Below are 22,101 nucleotides of genomic sequence, written 5' to 3'. Positions count from 1 at the left end.
AGATTCAAGGATCCTGACAGGTTCCTTCCAAATCAACACATTCTATGATTCAACTCGGGATTATAATGAATGAAAAGTCTCCATTACCCTTATGTTAAGGAACTGTGCTGTCATTAAGCATCCACCTCAGCAGTCACTGAAGTACATGCAAACTTTTGTAAATTTAACCTGGGATTTTCCTAATCAGAAATGTCAGTAACTCACACTACTCAAGTTATTATTCATATAGTGAGTTTATTGTGAATTAAGAATACAGACAGTGTTTTAATGGTACATGTGAAGGCTGTCACATATGCACTCTGGTTTTCATTGTGCACTTGAGAGAAGCGTTAATATAAACAGAGGAGCAAATAATTATATACACCTCCTTTCCCAGAAAATCTCTGAAGCAATTCCACCAGTGTGGCAGATCATTCTAAGCATTTAACTATCCCATAAGTATATACATTAAAATTTATTTATCCACATTTGAATAATATTCTTTGTAAGCATGTTTTATTCTGGTATCTTACAAACATGATTTAGTTACATGTTTTTTGGTATTGAAATTATTCTGTTGGTTTTTGCTGTTTTTTTTTTTTTAATTATTTTAAGGCTAAATATGACCCGCCACAATAATAAAAAATGAGAAGAGAGGAAGAGGCAAAGCATTAGTCTCTCTACACTAATATTTAATTTTTACTTTATATTTTAAAATGTTTGTGGAATATACAACTACCTTAGCTGAAATAAAAAGACATTTTAATAAAAAGCAAAAGTAGATCAGAAAGTTCCAAAATCTAAACAGGTAAGTATAGTTCTCATAATACTTGTTTAGAGCCCATTCTGGAAATAATCTGTAATCGAAATATAACTGATGTGTTTTGAGAACCCTTTTTAACAATTCTTTTGCTATCATGGAGCCTTTCAGTGATTTACTTACATGGTTCTGGTATCTACTCAGACTTTGCTCAAACTATGGGTTCATCTGCACGTGTCATAATTGTTGCCATTGGGGAAGATATGATGAAATTATTTTTATTAGTGTACAATCTAGTACATCCATGTACTTGAAAATTTTAACATAGTAAATTCTGTTCAAGTGTTTTCATGAATACCAACCTTGGGTTTTAATTTTCAATTAGTAGAAAATTAGGAAAACATTCTCTTCTGTGATTTTGTTTTCATTGATGATTGAGAAAATACAACCTTCATTTGGTTGTATCTCCAACAATATTAGATTTACTGTCTTCCTCCAGCAAGATTAGTTCAGTTCTTGCTGAAGATGTCACAATAGATGAGGCCCCGTCAGTCTCAGCTTTTTCACCCTCTCCTATTTCTTTAGGTGATAAGCTTTCTTGTGCATCAAAAAACACATCTGGCTTATCTGTTGGGCTATCTTCATCTGAGAGTCTCCCCTCTTTATGACCCAACTCTTCTTTGAGAACAGACTTAGACTTTTTGGAGGGAGATGTGAAACCAAGCTTGGGAAGTCTAAACCATCCAGTTTTTTCACCCTGCTTAGAGGAATCATCTGATGTGTCAGCAGGTTTCACATCTTCTGGAACTGCTTTTTTTATTTCTGCTTTTGCATCTGTGTTTGCTTCATCCCCAGAAGATGAAAAGCCAATACTTGGAAGCCAAAATTTAAATCTTCCAGGAGATCTTTTACTATCAGTCTTTTCTTTCTCATTGGTCATGTCTTTTTCTTCACCTTCCACTGCTTCAACTACATCTTCATCTTCAGAGAGAGGAGCTGGAGTTATTCCCTCTGGTGATTTATCAGGAAAACTCTCTTCAGGTTTACTGGAACCCTTTACTTCAGCAGCAGATGTTTTTAACTTTGACAAACTTACTTTTCCTCTAGATTCTTCAGACTCACAGTGTGGTTTGTCAGATAGTTTGAGCTCAGTTCTCTGTGCTGCTACTCCCAAACTTTCACCAGCACCTGTAGGTTTTCTCACTGATGCATCTCCTGTTGGAGATGGCTGCTGGACCAGCATGTCTAAATCACTGTGTGATTCAGGCAACTTGGCCTTGAGCAATGAGAATCCCAAAGTAGCAGTTTTGACCTCTGATGACAGAATCTCAGATTCTTTCAGTATTTCAGTGGTGTAAATCTCACACCGCTCAATAGCAACATGTTCAGGTTCTACTTTTTCACTTACTTCTTGGCCCTCTATATAAGACCAATGAATGTCTTGCCCTGCACTTGAAAGGGAGGACTCAATGGTAGCTGTCATTTGTGCTGTTTTAATGTCAGGTTCAGTCAGTGTTAAAATTTTGCTTTTTGCTTTTTGAACACCCCCCTCTACAGCTCCTGGTGTTTCTTCAGGGATAGCAGAGCTTGCTTGCAGTTGCACTATTTCAATGTCAGTACTAGATCCCTTTGGATCTGTTACAACTTTTGACAGCAAAACATCAGCTTCAATTGGGGGAGTTCTGAAAGTGAATCTTGGTATTTTTAGTTTAGGAATTCTTACACTTACTTCTGGGACACCTTGTATTTGGTCCACTGTTCCCCCTGTTATTCTGGCAGATGCTTCTATATGATCTGGACTTTTCAGGCCAATCCATCCTTCTGGTTTTTGTAACTGCATTTCTGCTGTGCCATTTTCACTTTTAGATGCTGAATCAGCTTCTGACTTTGGCAAATCAGTATCATCTTCAAAACCCTTGATTTCAGAATGCAACATTCCAAATCTTGGAATCTTAAACTTGTATGCTTTAATTTTACTTATTTCTGCTCTGTCTTCTACTTGCACTTCCACTCCTGCAGACACATCCTTTTCAACACTTTTCACTTGAAATTTCATTTCAGGATCTACTCCAGTAATTTTAACATCTGTTTTCACTGTTGGAACTTCTACCTTTAGATCTTCCAGTTTAGCAGTAACATAAGTACCATCTTCCGATCCTTTTGTTGTAGACCATTCACACGCAGTCCTTTTTAATTTGCTTTCTTCACTGTCTTTTCCTATGATTTTCACCTCACCCTTTATCTTTCCTTTTTTAATTGCTGCCTCTTTATTTTGAGAATCTAGCACTTCCTTTGGAAGACTAACATCTGTTTTCATCTGTGTTGCATCCAGAGTAATTTCAGCTGATGATGGTTTGCATTCTACCCCTGATGTCTCTAATTTCATGGAACTTTCTACCTTTTGGACACTTATATCCTGTGATTTGCCTTTATGCTCTGGAAATGTCAGTGTACATGTAGGAAACCTGTTTGTTGTACTCTTCTCCTTGTCACTTTCTGAACTTGGGTATGATTTAGAAAATTCTGCTGCAGACACTGTGATTTCTGAAGTATGTCCTTCAGCACTGCGCTTAACTACATCTGCGTAACTTTCAGTTTTTTGAATACTCACTCTACTATCTGTTCTTTCTGTGGATAATGAAATATCTCCTTCAATCTTTGGCAAGCTAACATTAGAACTCTTCACAGAATCTCCTAATTTTTGAATCCCTTCTTTTCCAATAGTAATTTCAGCAACTGCATGTGGTAATGAGAAGATATTTTCAGGAACACTTGCTTCAGTTTGTACTTTAGCAGAAGGAGTACTTGCCTGAGCTTTTTCCATACTTCTTTCAATATCAGCATCACTTCTTTTTTCCTTTAAGGATGACCTGCTAAATGCAGGTATTCTGAATTTTGGCATTTTAAACCATCCCTGATGTTCTTCAGTCTGAACTTCTTCAGCTTTTATTTCATGATCTTTTAATTTGATTTCCTTCTCCCCAAGACTCTCAGTCACTCCCTCTGTTTTTGGTTTAGGCACTGACTGGGTGCCTATGTCTACCTTTGCATCATCAATGCCACCTGTCAGAGTTTGGGGTGTTTTTATCTTACCATCAACTATTCCAGGATCTGACATATCAGATGTAAGTTCTGATGCTGGAACTCCCACAGCAATGTCAGCAATTTCATTTGTTGTTCTTAGTTGGGGTAGCTCAGTTTCTATTTTTGGAGAGCTGATCTCTGACTCTGGGACTTTCCCTTTTGTTCGGGAGATTCCAAACTTTGTCTTCTGGAATTTGGGCATTTTAATCTTCCCTTCAGGACCTTCCAATTTCATTTTCCTTCCATCCACAACTGATGAGGTTTCTGTTAACATATCAGGGCTCTTCAAATCCACTGAAGCTTCTACTTTGGGGAGCTTAGTACCCATTTCTTTAATATTACCTTCATTGGTAGAACTTATTTTTAAGTCAACCTGTTGAAAACTCCCCTCTGAGGGAGTCAAAGATGCATCAATCTTTCCTGAGCTGACTGTTATTTCAGTTTCAGAGGCTTCAGTTTCTACTCTGGAAAAGTCCAGAGTGTGGACCGTAGTCTCAGCCAGTTTTATGGTGATTTGTGCCCCTTCTTTAATCCCTTCAGGATGACTTTTTTCTATATCAGGTATCTTAATTGAATCATCACCCTCTATTTCACTTTTAGGAAGAGTAGCATCAGCTTCAACTCTTGGTGAATGAGACTGAGATTTTGGAACCTTGATCTTGGAGAGTGAAATTTTAGGCATGACAAATTGAGGCTTTTTAATGGGGCTTTTTTGTTCAACTTTTCCTGCAGATATTTCCACATCAAGGTCTGGCCCACTACCTTGATCATCAATTGTAGTATCTTTTACTTCTGTGTCTATTCTGCTTGACATGACAGCAAGTTTTTGGTCTTCCAAATTTGCTCCAGAATCAGATTTAACACTTACTTCCTTCTTTGGTGACCAACTGAAGGATGGAAGTTTGAATTTGGGCATTTTGAAATGTCCTTCTTTCTCTTCTCCATCTCCATCTTGCTTTATTTCCCCCTTGATCTTTACTGCTGCATCTGAGGCCTGAATATCACTGTCTGTTTTTGGAATAGGAATGTCAGCTGATGGGAGGTGAACATCAGCCTCTGATGTCTTACTGTCAGTTTTGGTAATTTTGGCTTCAGGGCTGTAAGTCCCCATTTCTGTGCCACATTCTACCTTCAAGTTGGGTGCTTCAACAGCTATGTCAGATATTTCTACTGTTGCTTTTAGTTGGGGAACCTTTACTTCTGATTTGGATTGGCCAACATCCTTTTCTGACCCTTTCCCTTTAGAAAGTCCAATTCCTACCTTTGGCATTTGGAATTTAGACAGTTTTGTTTTCCCTTCAGAACCTTCAGGTTTTATCTCTACATCACCCACAGCAATTTCACTTGATGTTCCTTCAACACTTATGTCAGGACTCTTCACCTCAAGCGAACCTTCAGGTATCATCTTAATATCTGAGGTGGAGAGGCTGACATGAGCAGCAGCTGCTTTCAGTGTCAGCTCATCTCCTTCACAGGTAGGAACTGTGACCTCACCTGTAGACATGCTAATATCCATCTCTATTTTTGGAGCTTTGGCTTCTGGTTTGGCTTCTGGTCCCAAAGTTGGGACTGTAACTTTAGGCACTTTTATGCCCAGTTCTGCCCCTTCTCCACTACTTCCCTTCTCAGATTTCTGAACAGAAACACCTTCTATTTCTTGTTTAGGTCCAGAAACATCAGTTTCCAATACAGGCAGAGAGACCTGCACTTTCTGACCCTTAATTTTAGGGAATGAGATCTTTGGCATGGTAAATTGGGACTTCTTGGTTTTGGCCTTTTCACCATCTTTTTCTGTTGTATCAAATTCTGCATGAAGGTATTGATTGTCAGGAGTAGGAAAAGTTAATTCAGATCCCATGTCACCAGGTAAGGTAGATAAAGTGGGTCCTTCCAGATGCTCCTCAGCATGAGAAGAAGCAATAGCTTCTTTCTTTGGTGACCACCGAAATGAAGGCAGTTTGAATTTTGATGATTTAAATTTGTTTTCTTTCTCCTCAGTATCCTTCTCTCCTGTAACTACTTCCTGTTCTGCCTTGCACTCTAAATCTGGGCCATGGATTTCTGCTTCAAAGTTTGGCAAGGTAACCTCCATGGATGAGAGATTTGGATCCATTGCTGGTGCATCCAGAACAACTTCAAGTGAAGGCTTATGCAACTTTACACCAAGTTGGGCATCAGAGATATGAGCTGGTTTTTCAATATCAGGATCAGTCATATCAGATGTTATCCGTCCCTTAGAAATTTCAGATTCCATGCTGGAACCAATGTCACTTTCAGATGCTTTTCCCTTAGACCGAATTCTGAATTTAGGTTTTCGGAATTTAGGAAATTTAACTGTGACCTCTGTGTCAGCCAAAGGTACTTCAGCAGATGTGGTTTTGCCCTCTAGCTTAATACTTCCTTGCTCCTCAGAACCATCTTCACATAAAATTTCAAAATCTGAAAGATTTTCATCAGCAAGAGATGCTCTTTTTGATTCTGATTCTGTTGAATTAATTTGGTATTTAGTAAGAGTAATATCCCCCTTTTGTAATGAGGACTCCAGATCAATTGTAGATGAGGTCACATCAGATTTAGAAAAACCAATGCTAGGAATTCTGAATTTGCTACTTTTAGATACACTCTCTACCTTAATGTCAGGAAAAGATTTATGTTCAACACTCTCAGAAGGAACAGAAGTTTCCTCTGTTAAAGAATAACAAGGACTTTCTGAAACAGAAACATCACATCCAGACTGGCTTTGTGCATGAGGTTTGAAACTTTTGGAAAGAGAAATTTTAGGCATTCTAAATACAGAAGTTTTAGATTTACTAAATTCTACCTCTTTAAAAAGAGAAGAATCTAGGGAAACATCAGAACGGGGTGCTTGGATCTCAGAGTCAGAAAACGTCATGTCCACATCAGCCATTCCCGACGACACTGTCACTTGAGGCTCCTGAAGGCTGGCATCCATCTCAGCGGCCACAGTGCCTTTGGCCTCCCTGCTGCTGGACCAGCCAAAGGAAGGCATGCCGAACTTGGGCATCTTGAACTTGCCGTCTTTGGCCTTGCCAGCCTCCTTCCCTGGGCCTTTGGCTTCTTCTTCAAGGCTAAGGGTGGCCTCGGGTGCCTGCATGTCAACGCTGGCCTGTGGAAGGGTGATGTCGACAGAGGGCAGGCTGACGTCCACCTTGGGAGCTTTGATGTCAGCTTTGGGCATCTTGAGAGATGGCTTCTCAAGCTTCAAGCCGCTGCCCTCCCCTAAAGCCATCACAGTGGTGGATTGGAGGCTGACCGCTGTGCTGGGCAAAGTGACCTCGACTGCGGGCACATGGGCCTTTTGGGAGGAAACTGTGAATTTGGGCTTGTCAAACTTGGGCATCTTGAGCTTGCCTTTCAGACCCGAGCCTTCCAGCTCGAGCTTGCCTTCAGCTGAGGGTGCTTTGAGGTCTATGTCGGGCGCCTGGATCTCGAGAGAGCCTTCGACGGAGGGCAGCGTAATGTCAGGGGCCGTGATGGTGATGTCGGCATCTGCAGCCTTGAGCTCAGCCTCTGGGAGGCTGTCATCTGCATCCATTTTGGGAGACGTGACGGAGGGCTTGGAGAAGACCACACTGGGCACCTTGACTTTGGGCATATGTATTTTCATTCCGCTGCGCTCAGCTTGGCCAGCAGACACCTCCAGGCTGGCTTTGGCCTCGGGGCCCTGCAGGGCCACTTCACCCTCCTGGCCTTTGGGCAGTGACACCTCAGCCTCGGGCAGGCTGACCTGTGCCTGGGGAGCTTTGACTTTGGGCAGCTTGACACTGGGCATCTTCACATCAGGCATCTTGAATCGGCCTTTCTCACCCTCTGCTACAACTGTGGCTGGCTCGACAGTCACCTCCACACTGGGTGCTTGGATATCGGCTGAGGGCAGGGTCACCTCCACTTTGGTGGGTCCTGAGGGCACTGTCACTTGAGGCTCCTGGAGGCTGACATCCACCTCAGCGGCCACAGTGCCCTTGGCCTCTTTGCTGCTGGACCAGCCAAAGGAAGGCATGCCGAACTTGGGCATCTTGAACTTGCCGTCTTTGGCCTTGCCAACCTCCTTCTTGGGGTCTTTGGCTTCCCCTTCAAGGTTAAGGGTGGCCTTGGTTGCCTGCATGTCGACGCTGGCCTGTGGAAGGGTGACATCAACGGAAGGGAGGCTGATGTCCACCTTGGGAGCTTTGATGTCAGCTTTGGGCATCCTGAGGGAGGGCGTCTCGAGCTTTAAACCGCTGCCATCCCCTGTAGCTGTTACAGTGGTGGATGGGAGGTCGACCTCTCCGCTGGGCAAACTGACCTCGACTGTGGGACCCTCGGGCCTGGGGGAGGAAACTGTGAATTTGGGCTTGTCAAACTTGGGCATCTTGAGCTTGCCTTTCAGACCCGAGCCTTCCAGCTCGAGCTTGCCTTCAGCTGAGGGCGCTTTGAGGTCTATGTCAGGTGCCTGGACCACAGGAGAACCTTCGACGGAGGGCAGCGTAATGTCAGGGGCCGTGATGGCAGCATCAGCGGCCTTGAGCTCAGCCTGTGGGAGGCTGTCATCTGCATCCAGTTTGGGAGACTTGACGGAGGGCTTGGAGAAGACCACACTAGGCACCTTGACTTTGGGCATATGTATTTTCATTCCGCTGCCCTCAGCTTGGCCAGCAGATACCTCCAGGCTGGTTTCGACCTTGGGGCCCTGCAGGGTGAATTCGCCCTCCTGGCCTTTGGGCAGTGACACCTCAGCCTTGGGCAGGCTGACCTGTGCCTGGGGAGTTTTGACTTTGGGCAGCTTGACACTGGGCATCTTCACATCAGGCATCTTGAATCGGCCTTTCTCACCCTCTGCTGCAACTGTGGCTGGCTCGATGGACACCTCCACACTGGGTGCTTGGATATCGGCTGAGGGCAGGGTCACCTCCACTTCAGTGGGTCCTGAGGGCACCGTCACTTGAGGCTCCTGGAGGCTGGCATCCACCTCAGCGGCCACAGTGCCCTTGGCCTCCCTGCTGCTGGACCAGCCAAAGGAAGGCATGCCGAACTTGGGCATCTTGAACTTGCCGTCCTTGGCCTTGCCGACCTCCTTCTCTGGTTCTTTGGCTTCTCCTTCAAGGCTAAAGGCAGACTCGGGCACCTGCATGTCAACGCTGGCCTGTGGAAGGGTGACATCAACGGAGGGCAGGCTGATGTCCACCTTGGGAGCTTTGATGTCAGTTTCGGGTATCCTGAGGGAGGGCTTCTCAAGCTTTAAACCGCTGCCATCCCCTGTAGCTGTTACAGTGCTGGATGGGAGGTCAACCTCTCCGCTGGGCAAACTGACCTCGACTGTGGGACCCTCGGCCTTGGGGGAGGAAACTGTGAATTTGGGCTTGTCAAACTTGGGCATCTTGAGCTTGCCTTTCAGACCCGAGCCTTCCAGCTCGAGCTTGCCTTCAGCTGAGGGTGCTTTGAGGTCTATGTCGGGTGCCTGGATCTCGAGAGAACCTTCGACGGAGGGCAGCGTAATATCTGGGGCCGTGATGGCGGCATCAGCGGCCTTAAGCTCAGCCTGTGGCAGGCTGTCATCTGCATCCAGTTTGGGAGACTTGATGGTGGGCTTAGAGAAGACCACGCTGGGCACCTTGACTTTGGGCATATGTATTTTCATTCCGCCGCCCTCAGCTTTGTCTGTGGACACCTCCAGGCTGGCTTCGACCTTGGGGCCCTGCAGGGTGACTTCACCCTCCTGGCCTTTGGGCAGTGACACCTCGGCCTTGGGCAGGCTGACCTGTGCCTGGGGAGTTTTGACTTTGGGCAGCTTGACACTGGGCATCTTCACATCAGGCATCTTGAATCGTCCTTTCTCACCCTCTGCTGCAACTCTGGCTGGCTCGATGGTCACGTCCACACTGGGTGCTTGTATATCGGCTGTGGGCAGGGTCACCTCCACTTCGGTGGGTCCTGAGGGCACCGTCACTTGAGACTCCTGGAAACTGGCATCCATCTCAGCGGCCACAGTGCCCTTGGCCCCTTTGCTGCTGGACCAGCCAAAGGAAGGCATGCCGAACTTGGGCATCTTGAACTTGCCGTCTTTGGCCTTGCCGACCTCCTTCTTGGGGTCTTTGGCTTCCCCTTCAAGGTTAAGGGTGGCCTTGGTTGCCTGCATGTCGACGCTGGCCTGTGGAAGGGTGACATCAACGGAAGGGAGGCTGATGTCCACCTTGGGAGCTTTGATGTCAGCTTTGGGCATCTTGAGGAAGGGCTTCTCAAGCTTTAAACTGCTGCCATCCCCTGTAGCTGTTACAGTGCTGGATGGGAGGTCGACCTCTCCGCTGGGCAAACTGACCTCGACTGTGGGACCCTCGGCCTTGGGGGAGGAAACTGTGAATTTGGGCTTGTCAAACTTGGGCATCTTGAGCTTGCCTTTCAGACCCGAGCCTTCCAGCTCGAGCTTGCCTTCAGCTGAGGGCGCTTTGAGGTCTATGTCAGGTGCCTGGACCACAGGAGAACCTTCGACGGAGGGCAGCGTAATGTCAGGGGCCGTGATGGCAGCATCAGCGGCCTTGAGCTCAGCCTGTGGCAGGCTGTCATCTGCATCCAGTTTGGGAGACTTGACGGAGGGCTTGGAGAAGACCACACTAGGCACCTTGACTTTGGGCATATGTATTTTCATTCCGCTGCCCTCAGCTTGGCCAGCAGATACCTCCAGGCTGGTTTCGACCTTGGGGCCCTGCAGGGTGAATTCGCCCTCCTGGCCTTTGGGCAGTGACACCTCAGCCTTGGGCAGGCTGACCTGTGCCTGGGGAGTTTTGACTTTGGGCAGCTTGACACTGGGCATCTTCACATCAGGCATCTTGAATCGCCCTTTCTCACCCTCTGCTGCAACTGTGGCTGGCTCGATGGACACCTCCACACTGGGTGCTTGTATATCGGCTGAGGGCAGAGTCACCTCCACTTCAGTGGGTTCTGAGGGCACCGTCACTTGAGGCTCCTGGAGGCTGGCATCCACCTCAGTGGCCACAGTGCCCTTGGCCTCCCTGCTGCTGGACCAGCCAAAGGAAGGCATGCCGAACTTGGGCATTTTGAACTTGCTGTCTTTGGCCTTGCCGACCTCCTTCTCTGGTTCTTTGGCTTCTCCTTCAAGGCTAAAGGCAGACTCAGGCACCTGCATGTCAACACTGGCCTGTGGAAGGGTGATGTCGACGGAAGGCAGTGATGTTACTGTGCTTGTCAGAGTGGGGGATGGGAGGTTGACCTCTCCGCTGGGCAAACTGACCTTGGCTGTGGGCACCTGGGTCTTCGGGGAGGACGCTGTGAATTTGGGCTTGTCAAACTTGGGCATCTTGAGCTTGCCTTTCAGACCCGAGCCTTCCAGCTCGAGCTTGCCTTCAGCTGAGGGCGCTTTGAGGTCTATGTTGGTCGCCTGGATCTCGAGAGAGCCTTCGACGGAGGGCAGCGTAATGTCGGGGGCCGTGATGGTGATGTCGGCGTCAGGTACCTTTAGCCCAGCCTGTGGGAGGCTAACGTCTACATCCATTTTGGGAGACTTGACGGAGGGCTTGGAGAAGACCATGCTGGGCACCTTGACTTTGGGCATGTGTATTTTCATTCCGTTGCCCTCTGCTTTGCCTGCGGCCACTTCCAGGCTGGCTTTGGCCTCGGGGCCCTGCAGGGCCACTTCAGCCTCCTGGCCTTTGTGCATCGACACCTCGGCCTCGGGCAGGCTGACCTGTGCCTGGGGAGTTTTGACTTTGGGCAGATTGACGCTTGGCATCTTCACATCAGGCATCTTGAATCGGTCTTTCTCACCTCCTGCTGCAACTGTGGCTGGCTCGATGGTCACCTCCACACTGGGTGCTTGGATATCGGCTGAGGGCAGGGTCACCTCCACTTTGGTGGGTCCTGAGGGCACTGTCACTTGAGGCTCCTGGAGACTGACGTCCATCTCAGGGGCCACAGTGCCTTTGGCCTCCCTGCTGCTGGACCAGCCAAAGGAAGGCATGCCGAACTTGGGCATCTTGAACTTGCCGTCCTTGGCCTTGCTGACCTCCTTCTCAGGGCCTTTGGCTTCTCCTTCAAGGTTAAGGGTGGCCTCAGGAACTTGCAGGTCAACACTGGCCTGTGGAAGGGTGATGTCAACAGAAGGCAGGCTGATATCCTCCGTGGGAGCATTGATGTTGTCTTTGGGCATCCTGAGGGAGGGCGTCTCCAGGTTCAAGGCGCTTCCCTCCACTGTGGCTGTCATGGTGGTGGATGGGAGGTCGACCTCTGTGCTGAGCAAAGTGACCTCGACTGCGGGCACATGGGCCTTTTGGGAGGAAACTGTGAATTTGGGCTTGTCAAACTTGGGCGTCTTGAGCTTGCCTTTCAGACCCGAGCCTTCCAGCTCGAGCTTGCCTTCAGCAGAGGGAGCTTTGAGGTCTATGTCGGGCGCCTGGATCTCGAGAGAGCCTTCGACGGAGGGCAGCGTAATGTCAGGGGCCGTGATGGTGATGTCAGCATCTGCAGCCTTGAGCTCAGCCTCTGGGAGGCTGTCATCTGCATCCAGTTTGGGAGACGTGACGGAGGGCTTGGAGAAGACCACACTGGGCACCTTGACTTTGGGCATATGTATTTTCATGCTGCTGCCCGCAGCTTGGCCAACAGACACCTCCAGGCTGGCTTTGGCCTCGAGGCCCTGCAGTGCGACTTCACCCTCCTGGCCTTTCGTCAGCGATTCCTCGGCCTTGGGCAGGCTGACATGTGCCTGGGGAGTTTTAACTTTGGGCAGCTTGACACTGGGCATCTTCACATCAGGCATCTTGAATCGGCCTTTCTCACCCTCTGCTGCAACTGTGGCCGACTTGATGGTCACCTCCACACTGGGTGCTTGTATATCGGCTGAGGGCAGGGTCACCTCCACTTTGGTGGGTCCTGAGGGCACCGTCACTTGAGGCTCCTGGAGGCTGGAATCCATCTCAGCGGCCACAGCGCCCTTAGCCTCCCTGCTGCTGGACCAGCCAAAGGAAGGCATGCCGAACTTGGGCATCTTGAACTTGCCGTCTTTGGACTTCCCAACCTCCTTCTCGGGGCCTTTGGCTTCCCCTTCAAGGCTAAGGGTGGCCTTGGTCGCATTCATGTCAACGCTGGCCTGTGGAAGGGTGATGTCAACGGAAGGGAGGCTGATGTCCACCTTGGGAGCTTTGATGTCAGCTTTGGGCATCTTGAGGAAGGGCTTCTCAAGCTTTAAACTGCTGCCATCCCCTGTAGCTGTTACAGTGCTGGATGGGAGGTCGACCTCTCCGCTGGGCAAACTGACCTCGACTGTGGGACCCTCGGCCTTGGGGGAGGAAACTGTGAATTTGGGCTTGTCAAACTTGGGCATCTTGAGCTTGCCTTTCAGACCCGAGCCTTCTAGCTCGAGCTTGCCTTCAGCTGAGGGCGCTTTGAGGTCTATGTCGGGCGCCTGGATCTCAGGAGAACCTTCGACGGAGGGCAGCGTAATGTCAGGGGCCGTGATGTTGGTGTCAGGAGCTTTGAGCTCAGCCGGTGGGAGGCTGACACCTGCATCCAATTTGGGAGACTTGACGGAGGGGTTGGAGAGGACCACGCTGGGCACCTTGACTTTGGGCATGTGTATTTCCATTCTGCTGCTCTCAGCTTTGCCTGCGGCCACTTCCAGGCTGGCTTCAGCCTCGGGGCACTGAAGGGCGACTTCACCCTCCTGGCCTTTGGGCAGCGACACCTCGGCCTTGGGCAGGCTGACCTGCGTTTGAGGAGCTTTGATTTTGGGCAGCTTGACGCTTGGCATCTTCACATCAGGCATCTTGAATCGCCCTTTCTCACCCTCTGCTTCAATATAGGCTGACTCGATGGTCACCTCCATATTGGGTGCTTGGATATCAGCTGCAGGTAGGGTCACCTCCACTTCGGTGGATCCAGATGGCACTGTCACTTGAGGCTCCTGGAGGCTGGCATCCACCTCAGCGGCCACAGTGCCTTTGGCCTCCCTGCTGCTGGACCAGCCAAAGGAAGGCATGCCGAACTTGGGCATCTTGAACTTGCCATCCTTGACCTTGCTGATCTCCGTCGGTGGACCTTTGGCTTCTCCTTCAAGGCTGAGGGTGGCCTCAGGCAGCTGCAGGTCAACGTTGGCCTGTGGAAGGGTGACGTCCACGGAAGGCAGGCTGATCTCCTCCTTGGGAGCTTTGATGTTGTCTTTGGGCATCCTGAGGGAGGGCGTCTCCAGGTTCAAGCCGCTTCCCTCCACTATGCCTGTCACAGTGGGGGAGTGGAGGTCGACCTCTGTGCTGGGTAAACTGACCTTGGCTGTGGGCACCTGGGTCTTCGGGGAGGACGCTGTGAATTTGGGCTTGTCAAACTTGGGCATCTTGAGCTTGCCTTTCAGACCCGAGCCTTCCAGCTCGAGCTTGCCTTCAGCTGAGGGTGCTTTGAGGTTTATGTCAGGTATCTGGATCTCGAGAGAACCTTCGACGGAGGGCAGCGTAATATCTGTGGCCGTGATGTCGGCATCAGGAGCCTTGAGCTCAGCCTGTGGGAGGCTGTCATCTGCATCCAGTTTGGGAGACTTGACGGAGGGCTTGGAGAAGACCACGCTGGGCACCTTGACTTTGGGCATATGTATTTTCATTCTGCCGCCCTCAGCTTTGTCTGTGGACACCTCCAGGCTGGCTTTGGCCTCGGGGCCCTGCAGCGCAATTTCACCCTCCTGGCCTTTGGGCAGTGACACCTTGGCCTTGGGCAGGCTGACCTGTGCCTGGGGAGTTTTGACTTTGGGCAGATTGACGCTTGGCATCTTCACATCAGGCATCTTGAATCGGTCTTTCTCCCCTCCTGCTACAACTCTGGCCGGCTCAATGGTCACCTCCACACTGGGCGCTTGGATTTCGTCTGAGGGCAGGGTCACCTCCACTTTGGTGGGTCCTGAGGGCACTGTCACTTGAGGCTCCTGGAGACTGACGTCCATCTCAGCGGCCACAGTGCCTTTGGCCTCCCTGCTGCTGGACCAGCCAAAGGAAGGCATGCCGAACTTGGGCATCTTGAACTTGCCATCCTTGACCTTGCTGACCTCCTTCTCAGGGCCTTTGGCTTCTCCTTCAAGGAAACGGGTGGTCTCGGGTGCCTGCATGTTGACACTGGCCTGTGGAAGGGCGATGTCAACGGAAGGCAGGCTGATGTCCACCTTGGGAGCTTTGATGTCAGCTTTGGGCATCTTGAGGAAGGGCTTATCCAGCTTTAATCCGCTGCCATCCCCTGTAGCTGTTACAGTGCTGGATGGGAGGTCGACCTCTCCGCTGGGCAAACTGACCTCGACTGTGGGACCCTCGGCCTTGGGGAGTGATGCTATGAATTTGGGCTTGTCAAACTTGGGCAACTTGAGCTTGCCTTTCAGACCCGAGCCTTCCAGCTCGAGCTTGCCTTCAGCTGAGGGCGCTTTGAGGTCTATGTCGGGCGCCTGGATCTCGAGAGAGCCTTCGACGGAGGGCAGCGTAATGTCAGGGGCCGTGATGTCGGTGTCAGGAGCTTTGAGCTCAGCCGGTAGGAGGCTGACACCTGCATCCAATTTGGGAGACTTCATGGAGGGCTTGGCAAAGACCACACTGGGCACCTTGACTTTGGGCATGAGTATATTCATTCCGCTGCCCTCATCTTTGTGTGTGGACACCTCCAGGCTGGCTTTGGCCTCGGGGCCCTGCAGCGCAATTTCACCCTCCTGGCCTTTGGGCAGCGACACCTCGGCCTTGGGCAGGCTGACCTGCGTTTGAGGAGCTTTGATTTTGGGCAGCTTGACGCTTGGCATCTTCACATCAGGCATCTTGAATCGCCCTTTCTCACCCTCTGCTTCAATATTGGCTGACTCGATGGTCACCTCCATATTGGGTGCTTGGATATCAGCTGCAGGTAGGGTCACCTCCACTTCGGTGGATCCAGATGGCACTGTCACTTGAGGCTCCTGGAGGCTGGCATCCACCTCAGCGGCCACAGTGCCTTTGGCCTCCCTGCTGCTGGACCAGCCAAAGGAAGGCATGCCGAACTTGGGCATCTTGAACTTGCCATCCTTGACCTTGCTGACCTCCGTCGGTGGACCTTTGGCTTCTCCTTCAAGGCTGAGGGTGGCCTCAGGCAGCTGCAGGTCAACGTTGGCCTGTGGAAGGGTGCCGTCCACGGAAGGCAGGCTGATCTCCTCCTTGGGAGCTTTGATGTCAGCTTTGGGCATCCTGAGGGAGGGCGTTTCCAGGTTCAAGCCGCTTCTCTCCACTATGCCTGTCACAGTGGGGGAGTGGAGGTCGACCTCTGTGCTGGGTAAACTGACCTTGGCTGTGGGCACCTGGGTCTTCGGGGAGGACGCTGTGAATTTGGGCTTGTCAAACTTGGGCATCTTGAGCTTGCCTTTCAGACCCGAGCCTTCCAGCTCGAGCTTGCCTTCACCTGAGGGTGCTTTGAGGTCTATGTCAGGTGCCTGGATCTCGAGAGAGCCTTCGACATAGGGCAGCGTAATGTCTGGGGCCGTGATGGTGATGTCGGCGTCAGAAGCCTTGAGCTCACCCTCTGGGAGGCTGTCATCTGCATCCAGTTTGGGAGACTTGACGGAGGGCTTGGAGAAGACCACGCTGGGCACCTTGACTTTGGGCATATGTATTTTCATTCCGCCGCCCTCAGCTTTGTCTGTGGACACCTCCAGGCTGGCTTTAGACTCGGGGCCCTGCAGGGTGACTTCACCCTCCTGGCCTTTGGGCAGTGACAACTCGGCCTTGGGCAGGCTGACCTGTGCCTGGGGAGCTTTGACTTTGGGCAGCTTGACACTGGGCATCTTCACATCAGGCATGTTGAATCGGTCTTTCTCACCCTCTGCTACAACTGTGGCCGACTCGATGGTCACCTCCACACTGGGTGCTTGGATATCGGCTGTGGGCAGGGTCACCTCCACTTTGGTGGGTCCTGAGGGCACCGTCACTTGAGACTCCTGGAGGCTGATGTCCACCTCAGTGGCCACAGTGCCCTTGGCCTCCCTGCTGCTGGACCAGCCAAAGGAAGGCATGCCGAACTTGGGCATCTTGAACTTGCCGTCTTTGGCCTTGCCGACCTCCTTCTTGGGGTCTTTGGCTTCTCCTTCAAGGCAAAGGTTGGCCTCGGGTGCCTGCATGTCGACACTGGCCTGTGGAAGGGTGACATCAACGGAGGGCAGGCTGATGTCCACCTTTGGAGCTTTGATGTCATCTTTGGGCATCCTTAGGGAGGGCTTCTCAAGCTCCAAGCTGCTTCCCTCCACTGTGGCTGTCACAGTGGTGGATGGGAGGTCGACCTCTCCGCTGGGCAAACTGACCTTGACTGTGGGACCCTCGGCCTTGGGGGAGGAAACTGTGAATTTGGGCTTGTCAAACTTGGGCATCTTGAGCTTGCCTTTCAGACCCGAGCCTTCCAGCTCGAGCTTGCCTTCAGCAGAGGGAGCTTTGAGGTCTATGTCAGGTGCCTGGATCTCGAGAGAACCTTCGACGGAGGGTAGTGTAATGTCTGGGGCCGTGATGGTGATGTCGGCGTCAGGTTCCTTGAGCTCAGCCTGTGGCAGGCTGTCATCTGCATCCAGTTTGGGAGACTTGACGGAGGGCTTGGAGAAGACCACGCTGGGCACCTTGACTTTGGGCATATGTATTTTCATTCCGCCGCCCTCAGCTTTGTCTGTGGACACCTCCAGGCTGGCTTTAGCCTCGGGGCCCTGCAGGGTGACTTCACCCTCCTGGCCTTTGGGCAGTGACACCTCGGCCTTGGGCAGGCTGACCTGTGCCTGGGGTGTTTTGACTTTGGGCAGCTTGACACTGGGCATCTTCACATCTGGCATTTTGAATCGGTCTTTCTCACCCTCTGCTGCAACTGTGGCCGACTCGATGGTCACCTCCACACTGGGTGCTTGGATATCGGCTGTGGGCAGGGTCCCCTCCACTTCGGTGGGTCCTGAGGGCACCATCACTTGAGACTCCTGGAAGCTGATGTCCACATCAGTGGCCACAGTGCCCTTGGCCTCCCTCCTGCTGGACCAGCCAAAGGAAGGCATGCCGAGCTTGGGCATCTTGAACTTGCCGTCTTTGGCCTTGCCAACCTCCTTCTCTGGGCCTTTGGCTTCTCCTTCAAGGCTAAGGGCAGCCTTGGGCACCTGCAGGTCAACGTTGGCCTGTGGAAGTGTGATGTCGACGGAAGGCAGGCTGACGTCCACCTTGGGAGCTTGGATGTCAGCTTTAGGCATCTTGAGGGAAGGCTTCTCAAGCTCCAAGCTGCTTCCCTCCACTGTGGCTGTCACAGTGGTGGATGGGAGGTCGACCTCTGCGCTGGGCAAACTGACCTTGGCTGTGGGCACCTGGGCCTTGGGGGAGGGCGCTGTGAATTTGGGCTTGTCAAACTTGGGCATCTTGAGCTTGCCTTTCAGACCCGAGCCTTCCAGCTCGAGCTTGCCTTCAGCTGAGGGCGCTTTGAGGTCTATGTCGGGCGCCTGGATCTCGAGAGAGCCTTCGACGGAGGGCAGCGTAATGTCAGGGGCCGTAATGGTGATGTTGGTGTCAGGAGCTTTGAGCTCAACCTGTGGCAGGCTGATGTCTGCATCCATTTTGGGAGACTTGACGGAGGGCTTGGAGAAGACCACGCTGGGCACCTTGACTTTGGGCATGTGTATTTTCATGCCACCATCCTCAGCTTTGCCTTCGGCCACCTCCAGGCTGGCTTCGGCCTCGGGGCCCTGCAGGGCCACTTCACCCTCCTGGCCTTTGGGCAGTGACACCTCGGCCTTGGGCAGGCTGACCTGTGCCTGGGGAGTTTTGACTTTGGGCAGCTTGACACTGGGCATCTTCACATCAGGCATCTTGAATCGCCCTTTCTCACCCTCTGCTGCAACTGTGGCCGACTCGATGGTCACCTCCACACTGGGCGCTTGGATATCGGCTGAGGGCAGGGTCACCTCCACTTTGGTGGGTCCTGAGGGCACCGTCACTTGAGGCTCCTGGAGGCTGATGTCCACCTCAGTGGCCACAGTGCCCTTGGCCTCCCTGCTGCTGGACCAGCCAAAGGAAGGCATGCCGAACTTGGGCATCTTGAACTTGCCGTCTTTGGCCTTGCTGACCTCCTTCTTGGGGTCTTTGGCTTCTCCTTCAAGGCAAAGGTTGGCCTCGGGTGCCTGCATGTCGACACTGGCCTGTGGAAGGGTGACATCAACGGAGGGCAGGCTGATGTCCACCTTTGGAGCTTTGATGTCATCTTTGGGCATCCTTAGGGAGGGCTTCTCAAGCTCCAAGCTGCTTCCCTCCACTGTGGCTGTCACAGTGGTGGATGGGAGGTCGACCTCTCCGCTGGGCAAACTGACCTCGACTGTGGGACCCTCGGCCTTGGGGGAGGAAACTGTGAATTTGGGCTGGTCAAACTTGGGCATCTTGAGCTTGCCTTTCAGACCCGAGCCTTCCAGCTCGAGCTTGCCTTCAGCTGAGGGTGCTTTGAGGTCTATGTCAGGTGCCTGGATCTCGAGAGAGCCTTCGACGGAGGGTAGTGTAATGTCTGGGGCCGTGATGGTGATGTTGGCGTCAGGTTCCTTGAGCTCAGCCTGTGGCAGGCTGTCATCTGCATCCAGTTTGGGAGACTTGACGGAGGGCTTGGAGAAGACCACGCTGGGCACCTTGACTTTGGGCATATGTATTTTCTTTCCGCCGCCCTCAGCTTTGTCTGTGGACACCTCCAGGCTGGCTTTAGCCTCGGGGCCCTGCAGGGTGACTTCACCCTCCTGGCCTTTGGGCAGTGACACCTCGGCCTTGGGCAGGCTGACCTGTGCCTGGGGAGTTTTGACTTTGGGCAGCTTGACACTGGGCATCTTCACATCAGGCATTTTGAATCGGTCTTTCTCACCCTCTGCTGCAACTGTGGCCGACTCGATGGTCACCTCCACACTGGGCGCTTGGATATCGGCTGAGGGCAGGGTCACCTCCACTTTGGTGGGTACTGAGGGCACTGTCACTTGAGGCTCCTGCAAACTGACATCCATCTCAGCTGCCACAGTGCCCTTGGCCTCTTTGCTGCTGGACCAGCCAAAGGTAGGCATGCCGAACTTGGGCATCTTGAACTTGCCGTCTTTGGCCTTGCCGACCTCCTTCTCGGGGCCTTTGGCTTCTTCTTCAAGGCTAAGGGTAGCCTCAGGTGCCTGCATGTCGACGCTGGCCTGTGGAAGGGTGACATCAACGGAGGGCAGGCTGATATCCACCCTGGGAGCTTTGATCTCAGATGTTGTAATTTCTGAAATTTCATATTTTGTTTTTGTATTTAAGTCCTTAGTTTGTATTGGAATATCTGTGTTTGAAGTCTGTATTTTTTCCTTTTTGTCTTCTGTATTAATTTTTATTTGCAATGATTTTATTGTTGGATCTTTTGGACTAGGCAACTGGCCTTCGCGATTTTGCTTTATTTTGTGTTCATCTTTTGTTCCTATGGGTATTCCTATATGCATTTCCGCACTTGGAACCCTAATTTCTCCTGGTGGTTCACTTACCTGAAGGCCTCCTGCATTTTCCAGTGTTTGCACTTTTACTTCCCTTTCACTTATCTGTGCTTCAGGTTGGGCTGTTTCGTCCTTAGTAATTGACCAGGTAAATGTAGGGAATTTTAACTTTGGCAGTCTGAATTTGCTTTCTTTCTCTTCTGTATCTTTTTCTCCTTTCTTCATTCCAATTTCTATGTTTAAGGCTTTTTCATTTGTAGGCATGCCCTTATCCTCAATCCATTCCTTTTTTACACTATCTTCTTTGTCCTCTCTGCTTTCCTCTCTTGTTATTTTCATGTCAGTTTTAGGTGCTTTGGCCACTTTGAATGATGGCATTTGTAATTTCGAAGTAGATACATTTGATTCTGCATCTGGCATAAGAGTTTTCACATTTAAATTCCTGCTGTCCTCTAAAGTCGTATCAGCTGGTTTTTTTGGTACTGAATGTGGAACATCACTTCCCTGTTTGGTAGTGTCAGTCTCTGTCTCTTTTTTGGGGGGCACTGATATTTCATAATTTATTTTCTGAATGCTTAGTATTTGTGTGTCTTCTGCTCGTTTTTCTCCTGTTCCCAGTGTGTCAGATGTCTGCAATTCTGCTTTAGCAGCGCCAATTTCTAGGCCTTTTACCTGTACATATCCTTTAGTATTGTGACCTATCAAGTCTATGTTAATTCCACTTTCTCCATCTCTTTTATCTGCTGCTCCCTTCTGTTTCTTTTTTCGGGATTTTGATGAGGCTTGTGGTGATTTTTTAGTTGGGCTTACTTTCAGATCAGCTGCTTCTAAACTGGGCTTTGGTATCTCTGTTATGTCTGGTACTTCAGGTACACTAAATTTTGATGTTGCTTCCTTGTCTTTTTCTTTTTCAATGCTTATTTCAACTTCAGGGCATTGTTTTACATGAGATGCAATACCATTTTTCATCTCTTTTAAGTCTTTTGTTAAAGCTTCATGTCCCTCCCCTGTTTTCATTTCATAAGCAGGAGATGTGGTATATTCAACAGTTAAGATTTCAGGATTTTCCAGGCTTATATCATCTTTATGTATTTTTTCTTTTTCAGAGATCAGTGTCGTTTTTATTTCTTTTTTTTGCTTCTCTTGAGGTTCTGGTCTGGACCTATGCATTCTGAATCCAATGCTAGGGAACTTCAGCTTCCTTTGGCTTGCTTTTTTCTCTTTGGTATGGACCTCTTGTGGAAATTGAGACTCTGTGTCCGTGCTTGTAGGGGAAATATCCTGCACAGCAGGCTCATATGCATCTGATGTACTATGAGATCTTCTGTGCCTCAGTATCTTTTTATTTTTGATTGATTGAAATTTTGGCCATGATAATCTATCTTTTTTAGGTCTTTTACTTCTTCCTACCCTTTGGCTTACAATTAATGTTTGCCTGTCTTCTTCTGAAATGGCTTTTCCTGAAACAATCAGCGTTTCTTCAGGAATGCTCTCACTGAGTTCTTTTTCCTAAAAGAACAAATAGTAATCAGAAGATTAGAAGTAACCTAAATATAAGTGCAACAGAAAATAAAAAACATACCATAAAACATGTAGAAAAATGTTCTTCTTATTACTAGTATCTACTTGTTATATAAAAAAATCCTGAAGATTACAAAAATATGCAATGTCAGGCAGAAATTACATAAAACAAATTGACCGTAATATATGGATTTCTGAAGATTTTCATTCCTTGCAAAACATTACAGTAAACAGAGGTTTCTATATGTATCTATATATGTATATATGTTCCTATAAATATATAATTTTGAAAAAATATATGAAAAATATAAGAAGAAAATAT

At 49.9% G+C, this 22,101-nt stretch overlaps 1 protein-coding gene across 3 annotated transcripts in view; it reads right to left on the bottom strand.

Moving 5' to 3' along the window:
- Positions 1-214: 214 nt before the first annotated feature.
- Positions 215-22,101, bottom strand: part of AHNAK2 (AHNAK nucleoprotein 2) — a 72,685-nt gene continuing 50,798 nt past the window's right edge. For all 3 annotated transcript variants that reach the window (XM_077783930.1, XM_077783932.1, XM_077783931.1), the window contains exon 7: positions 215-21,767. In XM_077783930.1, the coding sequence (XP_077640056.1) occupies positions 1,191-21,767 (20,577 nt within the window). In that variant the 3' untranslated portion in view covers positions 215-1,190. The remainder of the gene's footprint in view (positions 21,768-22,101) is intronic.

This window comes from Lonchura striata, chromosome 6, assembly GCF_046129695.1.
Source record: "Lonchura striata isolate bLonStr1 chromosome 6, bLonStr1.mat, whole genome shotgun sequence".
NCBI classification, from domain to species: domain Eukaryota; kingdom Metazoa; phylum Chordata; class Aves; order Passeriformes; family Estrildidae; genus Lonchura; species Lonchura striata.
Note: the sequence above shows the minus strand (reverse complement) of the source record. Positions and strands in the feature narration are given on the sequence as shown.